Source organism: Numenius arquata, chromosome Z (genome assembly GCF_964106895.1).
Source record: "Numenius arquata chromosome Z, bNumArq3.hap1.1, whole genome shotgun sequence".
Lineage (NCBI taxonomy): Eukaryota > Metazoa > Chordata > Aves > Charadriiformes > Scolopacidae > Numenius > Numenius arquata.
The window spans coordinates 26070187-26082706 of record NC_133616.1 but is presented as its reverse complement, the minus strand read 5'-3'; the positions used below and the strand labels follow the sequence as shown (position 1 = coordinate 26082706).

At 37.8% G+C, this 12520-nt stretch overlaps 1 protein-coding gene across 2 annotated transcripts in view; it reads right to left on the bottom strand.

Annotated features, from left to right (window-relative positions):
- The window catches only part of AP3B1 (adaptor related protein complex 3 subunit beta 1), a 160504-nt gene that overhangs the window by 120707 nt on the left and 27277 nt on the right, over positions 1-12520 (bottom strand). For both annotated transcript variants that reach the window (XM_074166857.1, XM_074166859.1), the window contains exon 6: positions 7180-7246. In XM_074166857.1, the coding sequence (XP_074022958.1) occupies positions 7180-7246 (67 nt within the window). The remainder of the gene's footprint in view (positions 1-7179; positions 7247-12520) is intronic.

The following is a 12520-nucleotide window of genomic DNA, read 5'->3' as shown; positions in this document are numbered from 1 at the left end:
AAATACAGGGGTTCTAAATAATTACTTATTTCAATTCACATCAGTCACCTACTCAAGTTCACAATGAGAATGTTGTCACTTGTGAATGCTTAAAAGATATTAAAAAAATTTGAACATACAGTATGAGGTGCACTGGATGAACAAGCATTTTATTCCCATGGCGAGTCTCTAGATTTACAAATTAATACAGGAATTGCCATACATCATGACATTATTTAAGATCATGCCCCTCTCCCCATTATTGCATTTTCCAAAATTAGGCTTTTCATCTGAAACAGGGGAGGGGAGGAGAAGTGAGAGTGAAGATTGAAAATGCACTGGCAACAAGAGGATTTATTTGAGAAAATTTCCTAATGCTTTCTTAATAAGAGATTATTTTCTAGTTGACACTGTTTCCCCTATAGTATGATCCTACTATATATCTAAACATCAGAGGAGCAGCTAATAATCTTTGTTTATTAAATGCTCAACATTCCATAAAAATATTTAGAATTAAAACAAAACGATCCAATCAGAATATAAAACCAAAAAATATCGGTTTCCAAAAAACAGTCAGTTAATTTCCATCTCACTGTGTCAATAGTAGCTTTTTGTATAAGGAGAAAATATAAATCACTCCAACAAAACCAGCAATGAGCTCATCAAATTCAAATGCTGCTTTCCATTTATGTATTTTTTATATTAAAGCAATAAACATGGTTCATTTGTCTTCCACTGGTTGCCACGTTTTTCTGTGCTGTTGCTATGAACTTCAGCCATTAGCTGTGCTCCAAGGTAAACTACATGAACCATCAACAAAAGTGACACCCAATCTATGGAGTTCATATTTTCTCCAGATTATCTATGCTAGTTGACAAGCTGGTAATGAAAAAAATCACACTAAGCAAATGGTTCCTCTAATAACAATAAATTTTCTATAAAATTATGAAGGGTACAAAACGTTTCCTTGCATCTATTTTGTCATGAATTCTAATTAACGCTGCGAAAACCTGAGAGTGCTGGGTCATCACAAGAAGTGCATCGAGGTTTGATTGATAATATAGTGCAAGTTGGCCTACGCTGCCAAGATTCCTCTCTCTTAAATTAATGGCCACCCCACCTGCCCTAATCATACAGCCCAAATGATATTCCCCTTCTTATTTCAATTTTCTGGAGGCAAGGAAACTGGAAAAGATCAGTCATTTATCTTCTAATAGCTGGATAATAGATCTATCACAATAAAACATCTGCACAAACTCAGTAATATTTTTCCACAAAAGTGAAGCTTTTACCAACATGAAATCAATAACTTAAGAAAACATTGTCTTATCCACACATTTGGGTTCTAAACTAAACCATTAACTTATTAACAGAAGGCTATTGTTGAAAAGTAGAGTCTAGCTTTCTTTCCCATTATCACCAAATACACTGCTTTAGTTTTAAAGATCAAGATCTTCATTGCAAAGCCATCACCAATTCCTAGGATCATTTTTTAATCTAAGGGGTCTCACTTCACAAGAATCTGTGCTTCATCTAGTACCATGCAGTCTGCAAAAGAAATCTCAATACTCACAGGTTTGTATAGTCTTTTCACCCCCAAACAGAATTCATACTAAGTTGCATCTCTTATATTTAGGAGTAAATTATCACACCACAACAGAACAATAAATTTATTTAAATATTAGAAGTAGCTTAATGTTATTAAAATATTCTCATTAAAGTAAAAAAATATTATTTTAGCAGAGGCTAAAGAAAAATCTAGCCTATTTTAGAAAAGAGTGTAAATCTTAATTAGCAATGAACCAATTCCATGCAATAAGATAATTTACTGTCAGTCTTAACACAAAACTTGCCTCTATCCATTCCTGTATTACTTCACAACAGAGGTTTCTGGGGACAGAACATCAGGAGTACATACTTGGGAATCAATGAGCATCTCAAAGTCAGGCCAACATGTTTTGAAATTTCTGTCTAACATTCTTCTGTCTTAGAAGAGTTCAAAAGCAGTGCTGCACTCTGCATACTACCTGGTCCCAGAACAGGAGCTATAATAGCAACAGTTATGATACAGCACAAAATACATATGGCCACATACTATCCCAGTTCTGTCTGAATGGGGCTGAAAAAAATTCATTTTATCATGCAGCACATGCATTTATATTTCCACACAAACATCATAAACCTTCCTTATAACAGAGGTATCTGCCCAAACAAAATAAAAACAGATCAAAGTTAAGGACAGAAACCTGTAAAAAGTTTGGACATTTTCAATAAGCCCTGCATCCATGTAACTACATCCCAGCTACAGGTCTACTTCTGCCTTTTCTTTTTAGACGCAGCTTTAGAAACAGTTAGGGATACTAAGTTTGGACTATTAGTTTGGACTGAAGAATGCAAGTCAAAAGTTCTTGTCATTTTACAGGTTTGGACAATAGATATGATTCCTTTTCAATATCAACATAGATTTTTTTTTTTGAAACTGCTATAACTCAGGTATCATTAAGGAACTTGATTTTTATTGTTGTTTACACAATCATATTTGTAAAATACACAGGCAACAAACACAATGCAGTCCTACAGCCCCTCACAGTATGGCAAAAGCAATTTAAGCAACTGTCATGGTTTCAGTTGGGATAGTGTTAACTTTTTTAATTAGCAGCTATGTTTTATAGTGCTACATTTTGGATTTGGGATGTGAAATACTTTTGACAGTGCACTGGTGTTTTCAGTTGTTGCCAGGCAGTCAAGGCCTTTTCGGCTTCTCACACTGCCCTGCCAGCGAGCAAGCTCGGGGTGCACAAGCAGTTGGGAGGGGACACAGCCGGGACAGCTGACCCCAACTGACCACAGGGATATTCCATACCATGTGGTGTCATGCTCCGCATGTAAAGCTGGGGGCACAAGGAAGGAGGGGAGCATTCGGAGTGATGGCATTTGTCTTCCCAACTGTTCCATTGATGGAGCTCTGCTTTCTTGGGGTTGGCCAAACCCCTGCCTGCCCATGGGAAGCAGTGAATGAATTCCTTGTTTTGCTTTGCTTCGGTGTGCAGCTTTTGCTTTACCCATTAAACTGTCTTTGTCTCAATCCACAAGTTTTCGCACTTTTACTTTTCTGATTCTCTCACCAATCCCAACCCGTGCATGGGGGGTGGGATGGGGTGAATGAGTGGCTGTGTGGTCATATCTGCCAACTGGGGTTAAATCACAACAGCAACAAATCCTACCTTAAACCCTGTGCCCCAAAGTTAGATCATCAGGCTTGCTAAGTGAATGGAAAAAACAGAATTAGAGTGAGTGATACAGAATCAACTAAAAAGAAAAAGGAAACTAGTTTCCTCTCGAATACCCAATTATACCTTCACACATGACTACGTGACTAGCTATATTACTTTCTGAGAAAATCATTTTAGCATAACATACACACATGCTGTTCGCCTCCTTTCTACATAAAATCATGTTAATTGCTCGATTATCTAGAATTACTAGAAAAATGAAAGGAGCAGGCATTCACACTCTTGTACCTGCTCATCAAAGTCTGGGGTACTTTCTTCTGAAAAGCAGGGTAAAAACCTAACTAGGAGTTTCTTAAGTCTCTATAATAAAAATATTTGTAGACATCTTATCTGTTTAAAAATTAAATAACCTGGCAGAAAATCACAGCTTTGTTGACATACTCTAATTCCCAGTTAGCTACCCTTCAGGGTATGTTAATGATGGTTTGCACTTGATAATTTTGCATCTTAGATTAACTGAGAGCTTGGATTTTAATTGAATCTTCGTGTTAAGTCACTTAAGGAAGATAGTGATCTTTCATTTATCTCACCAGAAATTTTAATGAAGTGCTCGGTTAAGATTAGACCTCATCTTATTTTAAGTTTTGCTTACCTCAGCTTATATTAAAATTTACTACTGATTGAGACCTAAAAAATGAACACATTTTGTGCGGTCTGATAAAATGGCTTAATTTTACTGTAGTAAAATTCCCATCCAGACAGTTTCTTGCTATTTCAAATGTAAAATGACTCTGACTAATTTAAATACATTGTGACTTTTCTGTGCAACATAAACTGCATTAATAATCCACAATAGCATGTTCTCTCTGAAAAAAAATTTTCCGGTTTCCATAAATTTAGAAGCATTTATGTTGAGTAGCTATTCTGTCTCACTTTAACATAGAGAGTATGTCAGTAAGTTTCAAAAACACTGCTTGACAACAAATGGTTACAGAAAATAAACAAATTATGAGTAAAAATTTACACTTTAATAAAGTGAAGTCTCAAACATGTCTTAAACAAATGGAGTAAGAACAAAAAAAACCCAAACAAAATCACATGGTAGATCTTCCCACAACAACATTATGTACAATGCACTATGGTTTGTCTGAGGATTATCAGCCCTTCAGAAATGCCAAAAGTAAACTGACATTTCCATCAAGGGAAAAAAAGCTGGACAACCACTGATGTTCAGCAATTCTTGAAGTCACTAAGACCCTCTCACTCTGGTAAAGACACTATTTAATGAAAACACCATCACTTGCCCAATGAACTGATCTGCCAACATTAGATTAAAACTATCACAAGATGACAACTAATGTTGATGTAAGGGAACAGCTTCTGTGCATTTAAATTAAAGAAATCCAAAGATTAGCACCAAGCAAACACTTGTGGTCTGAGTTCCACCACTAACAGCCTACAAATTTCAGGCCACCTGTCTGTCAAACAGGCAACAGAAGCTGCAAAAACCTGAAAAATACATTAATCAAACACATGCACTTCATAAGGCTATGACAAAATGTTGTTGTTCCACAGCTCAGACTGATTTCTACAGTTCCTGTGGCAACAAATCCAACCTAACTTTCTTCACCGACAGCAAAATATTTTCTAGAAGCTTTTTCTTTATGTATGTAGAAGAACCCTTTTTGATTATGCTAAGTGTATGAAATTCAGCTTCCCTTAGAGACTACAAAAAGGTGGTTCAAATTAATACAAGGTTCCCAAGAGGAGTTTAAATAAGACTTAAAAAGTAACCAATGTAAGGCTATCTAGGCTACCTAGGGATACACCTGTATAGAAGGACCACCACCCATAAGCAGCTCCATCTTCTCCAATTTTAAAAGCTAAAAGTAGATACAAGTGGCACTCTGTTTCCTCCACTACAAGCAAATGACTACGTTCTCCAATTAGAGGCAAAGAATAAGCTTATTCATATTGGAGTTACCTGCTAATAAAACTCTTGTGGACTATGCGCTTTCTGTTAGTAAATGTGGAGGTTTTCTGAGAACGTTCAGTGGAACACGACAAAAGATAGCTACTTAAGGTGAAGCTTTCCATGCCAGATCGGTCTTCCCAAAGCTGTCAAGGACTAAAGACAGATCGATCCACTTTAGATCACAACAAGCTGTGGAGTCTGGGATGAAAAGCACATATTAATACTTGATTTTGATTCAGAAAGTCCTGAAAAGAGATTTGTACAGTTCCTTTTTGGCATAATAATTCTTCATACCACACCCCGAAAAAGTAAAACTGAACCTGACGTCTCAGCCCAGGCTGCATTCAGATCTTCCTAGGGAACAGACCAAGAGGAAGCAGAGGGAGGAAAAAGTTGCAGCAGCTAACCATATTATGTCTCCAAAGAGGTCCAGAAGACCCAATTCTAGACCATCATTCTTAGCTTCCTGAAAGTGCTGACAACATTGCATAATGTTGTCTATTGCTTCAGCCGGTATCTTCATAAATACAGTGTCCATTTTTCAGTGTCACAGAAGCAATGGAATTGCAGCACGTACTAAGCAACGAGCATTAATCCCCTTATAAGTAGCTCCAAATGCCAGGATCAGTGTGCTGGGGAAAAAGAAGATCCGAACCTACACCACACTTTTCTCCTCTAACATTTTGTAAAGTAAATGGCATAGCTTGCCATTTACCATATGCAATAAGAACTAGGAAACAGAGTGAAAACTCCTGGATTTTATTTTTCTGCCATCAGCAGTTAAAAGAAACAAAGATGGCTCCTCAGCCCTTTATGCCTCCACAGGTATAAGAACCTAATCTCACTTTCACAGATTGCATGCACACCAAGAGCATGAACCACAAAAAGAAAATACACAAAGAACCACTGGGGGGCAACTCCACAGAAGCACAAAGGCCTCTGACAAATGAGTACAGGTCAAGCATAGATGCAGTCAGGAGAACTAACTAGATGATTTACTGTCTGCTGAGCCATTAAGCTCTGACACTCTCCTTCAGTAACCCTTCAGTGGAAGTTGCGAGATGTTTTTTAGAGAGCAGCACCATTTATGTCCTGAACACCTGGACTGTGCTAGAACAACAGATGATACATTCCTGTGTCTTAGAAAAACACTTGGTAAATAGGGGATGAAGCATCACACTATCTGGTACCTAGTAACACTTTATTTTACTCAAAAAAGGATTACATTCACTAAATTAGTAGTCTCAACAAGAACAAGAAGAGAATGTTTTAATTTACAACTCTTTTTTCTATATGAAGACTCCTTGCTCAATTACCTCTCTGGCTTAGACTTGTGAAACTTATTTGTAGGGTGCAGGAAATAAAATAAAGTGTGTGACCATTTTGAGACATCCAGGCGTTCATACAGAAAACCTGTACCTATATAGTACAGGCAAACAGGGGTGTTAAATTTATAGAAATTGTCCCAGGGTGTTTGTTTTACTTACCAGATTGGAAGTGGGGATATTTGCAAGAACAAACAAGCATACAGCAAGTATCATTGCTTAACAGTTGTACACACTACAAGGCAGACTGACTTCAACAGGCATACTGTACATCATACAGAAGTAATTTATTCTTACAGTATCACAAACAAATTGAAATGACCTAGCTAATTCCCCAATGAAAAAGTGTTTACACATAGACACTTGTAGTCATACAATTATATAACTTTCATTTTCAAAATTAAGTTTAAAGAAGCATACACAAAAAGATGCTAACAAATCAGGTGATTAATACCCATGATGCAAGTACAATTACAAGCCTTATTAAAGGAGATGGTCACGATTACAGTCATAGTATGGTGCATAAATACATGATGATACTTCTATCTAAAAACATATAAAAACACATCAGCAAGGGTTAGGAAAGTATATCATGTACTGCTGAATGACAGCTTCAGGAGTAAACTCTTTAAAATATGTGCGTATGTAATAGAATACTGATTCTTACCGTACTTCTGTCCTTCAAAAGCTTTTCTATCACTTCAATTAACATCTCCTTTTGCTCTGGATCAAGACTAGAAGGAAAAATAGAAATTGTTTTTACTCATTTGATCAGACATACCCGAATTGAAAAGATGTTAAGTTTGTTCACCTTTAGACATAAGCTGGGAACAAAAAGCATTGAAGAAACCACTTCCAGAAAAATCAAGTATTCCAAAGAACTGATTGTAAAAGAACTTGACTGAAAATAAAGTTAATCATGGAATATAGAACTGAATTGAAGGAGTATAAAATTAAATTTTAAAGATTAACTTTATGTTACCACTTATGTGCGTTCTATAAGAATCTTAATACTTAAACTCATAAAAATTTTAGGATTTAAGAAACATTAAGACAAGCCAAGCCATTAGGGAGAACTTGACTGAGCTTCAGATGTTAAGTCACAAGGATTTCACTGCTTCTGCAGAAGGAAATTTCAGCATGAATGAACTCAGCAGTGAATGAACATCACGACAAAGCAGAATCAAACCTTTATTATCAAATTATAAATATAATGCTTCAAGTAAGACACTTTGTTAACTTCACTAATTTTAGTCAGAAGTACTGGAACTCAAAAATTTGGACATTGTATTTAAGTGTACCTATACAAAGTAGGTGTGAAAGCTGATGAAAAATAGACTGCTTGAAGTCCTATATAAATAGTAAAAACAGAGAAAAAACAAGAGTTGCAAACAACAGTCTTCGTATTGTCCTTTTCATATTCAAACAGCAGAGAAAAATTTGCCAGAAACATTTGTTATTGTCAAGCTTGCATCTTAGGTAGGTAAGCACCAACTTTTCTTTCCAGCTGCTGCTTCATCATGGATCTATAACAGATGGAAGACTTCAAAACCAAGGCAGAAGAAAATACAAACAGAAAGCAGGTACGAAGAGCTATACAGATATGTAGTTCTATGCCTTTGAAAAGTCATTTCAATGTGGATACAATTACAGATAAGTAAGGAAGTATATAGTCATTATTGTACATTTCAGCTTTAATGCTGAGTGATGAACTGCCCTAAGGCACAGTATATCCTTCCCAGCTACAGATTCACACCGTATCTAGCTGCATACTACTTTGCTAAGGCTCTAATACCTAGCAATACAAGAACATGCTTCAATGGATAACACAACTTTGTTAGAAGCCACCATCAGCATAAGCAAAGCAACAGCACATTGTTCTATAGGTACTTTTACAATTACTTTTTGTTCCAACTTCTATTTTTGTCAAAAAAAGTTTACTAGATTTTCTGCCAAGGACCAAAACCTTCAGAGGAATAGCCATAAGTCTTTCTAATAAAACTTATTTCGAAATTTCAAAAATGGGATAAAATTTAAAATGAAAGAAGTACTTATAACTAAGAAACTTTGAAAAATACCGCTTTTGTTATGCAATCAAGAAAATCTTCAACAAGTGCTCCAATAACTGAATTCACATTCCTTCCCCTCCTCTTTCCTGATGTTTTAGATAAGGAAGGCAGCATTCTTGGAGAGAAAATAAAAGAACAGGTTGAAGAGCTCAGAGCGATCTGCTCCCATTATGGTATCTACCAGTAATAGTAGAATCTATTACTGGTATTATCAGATACTAGTAATGGAATCTATCAATATTAGTGATAGGGCTTTTAAGAAGTCCTTTTCCAAATTTCGCTGCAAGAAGGTGCAAGTACACAGTAGAGTTTTCTATTGATAGACAGAAGATACTAATAGCTTTGAAATGCATCCCAAGTGAAATAAGCAAGAGGTCTGACATTTTCAATGATAAAATTACTTAAACGTACCTAGCAATGTTGATTGCATTGGGCACAAATGTTGCTGTTCACACTATGCCTGAAATCTTTTCTCTTTGATATGTAAGCTTCCTGCTGTTAGGATTGATTGAACCACTAATGAACAAGCTCTTCTAGGTCAGACACCCATCCAAACACCATGACACTAAATGCAAGGAAGATTGGAGTATTGAACCTCCATCCAGAAGTCTAACTGGAGCCCTAACTGAACGACAGGACTATCAAACAAGTAGAGAAGTCATGGAAACCAAAAAGCAAATGGAGCATACAGGCACTATTAGAATAAACAATTACTTCGTCTTACTCAAATGCTCAAAGAAGATGAAGTAATTAGATTTAGGAGAGCATATAAACTGTTGACTGATCTTCACATCAAAAATCCATCCCTTCCAGAATTCCAACTTCAGAGAGAGTCTTCTGAAACTACTTGCTCATCACATATAGTCCAAAAGATAACCTTGCCATGAGTATATGATCTGCATCACTGAATTGTGGAGCTACCAGTCATGATCCTTGTTGAAACATCTGCTGAGACTGCCTGTTGAAGACTTATTTGCAGGCAAGCCAACTGGACCTGCCTGTGGACAGGTAAATTAGACTCTTCACCAGTTCCCATTACTGCTGCTTATTCAAGTGATCCAGAAAACTATACTCTCTCCCCTTGGTTCCTGAAGTAAATCAGTGCTATGAGATATGGCATTTGTATAAGTAAATTTTGAAAATGTGACAATAATAGTTCACTTGCTTTCTATAAGCAGTTCCCAAATCCTGCTACCAAGGACACAATTGCTAGTTACAACTCCACTCACAAGTAACCAAGCAGCTTATTTTAGTCCAGGTAATGTCAAATTTGCAGCTATTGCAGCTTGAAAACTTGCATTATGATGCCTAGAATGTTCACACAGAGTGAAAACTTGTGAAGGACGTACAGGCCCACAAAAGCATTTAGGAAACCTTTACAGAACATCAGTTCCATTAGTTTTCCTTTGCTATCTGAGCTGGATGTCCTTTTTACGACCAGTCAGGAATTCATGGAAACTAGAAGGGAGTTAGGCCAGTTTCTCCGGATTGTGCTGCTGTATTTTTTTACCATAAAACATATCTTTTTATGGTATTTGCAAGGTTTAAAAATATTGCTACTACCATCATATAAGCATAGGATATCATACGAACCAGAGATAAGAAAAAATACAAATCGTTTTTGAAGATGCAATCATATCTGGAGATTGGATGAAAGACAGATAAAACATCTTTTAGTAATTAAGTTAGATTTCAGCATCTTCCAGTTTCGCACCAATCAGCTCTTTAATCCAGGCTAGTAAAAAAGAGAAGAAAAGGAAGCGTCAATTTAAGTTAAAATTCCATAGAGTAGCCTGCTGTCCAGATACTGCTGCGCCTTGCTGGCACTAACAGACCATTACTGCCAAACTCCTCTGAGTACTTTTGATACTATCAGGAAGTCAAAGGACATTCTGTGTATGAAGAATAATTCAGGCCAAAAAGTCTTTTGTGTGCTGGAACCAGATGCTAATAAAAAATAAACTACTCAAATAGCAGGAAGGGACTTAAAAATCCATTCCCTCTTGTTACATTATGTGATAAAAGGCTTGGCTGCACACAGAGGAGTACAAAGGTGGGGGAAACTCCAGTAACATCCTGACCCAGCTACTCCCAGGGCCATCACATGAGAGTACTCAGCACAATAAGGAAAAAATAAATAAATTAACAAATCACCAGAAGGTAGGAGACCCTGCCCAGGTTCTTCGGAGATCTGCCACGAAAAAGCCATCAGCCTTATGGTCCTGAAATGAACCTATCATGACTGCAAGAGTCTCTCCAAAGCACCTTTCAGACTTAGGGGTGTTACTAGCTACAGGGCTATGAGACTTAATACGCAATGCCAGAAGAGCATTTTGGGATTGTACAAGACTTACTATGACATGTTTACGGGAGAAATGAAAAGCAGGGAAAGTGAGAGATCTAGATGATTTCAAGAGGAACAAGCATAGGAAAACAGAGGGATAGGTACAAAAAAGCAGCCAGTTGTATGTAAATCCATTGGTGTTCAGCATGCTTGTCTGGCCACACTCTGCACCTGATTGACCACAGTCTGTTCCGTCTTCTCATTAAACTCCAACTATTTTCCTGGGTGAGGCAGTCTCTACTCTGCGTGCACATGTGATATGCAGCCTAAGCTCCAGCAACTGGAGTCAGGCCATGGGTTGTAAGGACCCATGTAACACCAGTACCAGCAACTATAGCAAGTATGTATGTCAGTGTCTGATTGCTAGAGAATATCAAGGCAGATTAGGTGTTTTAGGAAGCCAGATATTGAAGTGGAGCTGTAGGTCTGGACTGGGCGTGTGTGTATGTGTATATCTCTGAGTGAGATAACTGGAGATTTTGGCTACCAGAGCAACCAGGGCACCCAGGCCAACTATTGGAGAGACTGTAAGGTCTGCAGGTTGACTGAGATAACCATTTCTGTGTCTCAGTCTCTCTGTTTTCTCTACTCTTCTTCTCCACCCAGCGAGACACAACTGGAGATGAGGAGATATAAGGGCCAGCTACTACGTAGTCTGAGTGTCTAAACCCAGCTACTGTGGGATTCACAGTGTTCAAGTGAAAGGGTGGAGGCATGTGTGTTTCTGACTAAGGGGGACTGTAACAGCAACTGCAGTGGGGTCACAAGCATTGTGTCACTGCCAATGACTGTGGAGACCATGAATCCGAGGCCAGTTACTGGAAAGACTGAGCATCAAGCATCATTATTGGGGGGGATCTATATTGTACATACATAGGTCCACTAGTGGGCCTGCATCCTGATCAGCCAGAGAGTGCAACAGGATAAGGCTGTTGGTGCTGGTTTTGTCTGCATGAGTGCTGTTTTCTGCCTGTGCTGATCTGTACAGCTGGCTGCATGCATCTGGGGGGTGTGGGGGGGGGGGGTGTGGGGGGGTGTGTGCACATGCACGCATGTGTGTGCCTGCGTGTGCCTGCCCATTAGGAATACATGCTCAGCCTCACTACTGGTTGGTCTGCCTGGGGACATGGAATTGCAGCAGCGCCACACTACCTTATTCGGAACTTCTAACACCTCTTACCCTCCTCTTTTTGGCACAGGCAAAGTAAAAGGGAACTAAGTAGTAGAATAAATGCCTGCCTTTCCAAAACAAAGGAAAAGGTTTTGCTGTCCCCACCTGTGTAAACCAGTACCCATCTCTTCATATGAACTCTTCCACAACTAGAATTTCTGAACAGGGACGAGGAAGATTTGGATTTGCATAAATAAATATTTCTACAAGGTAGTATTCATTTGTCACCTGTAATACAAACTATAGCAAATGCCTTCAGGATTAAACATAAAGATGCTAGACACAGAAATTTCTGATTCTAGAATACCCATCAAAATAGTTGCCACACAAATGACAATAACTGCTATACTAAAAACAAAAGATAACAGTTTCTTTTTGTATCTCTTCATAGTTATCCCTTTATTCTAGCAAACAAGAGACTTGC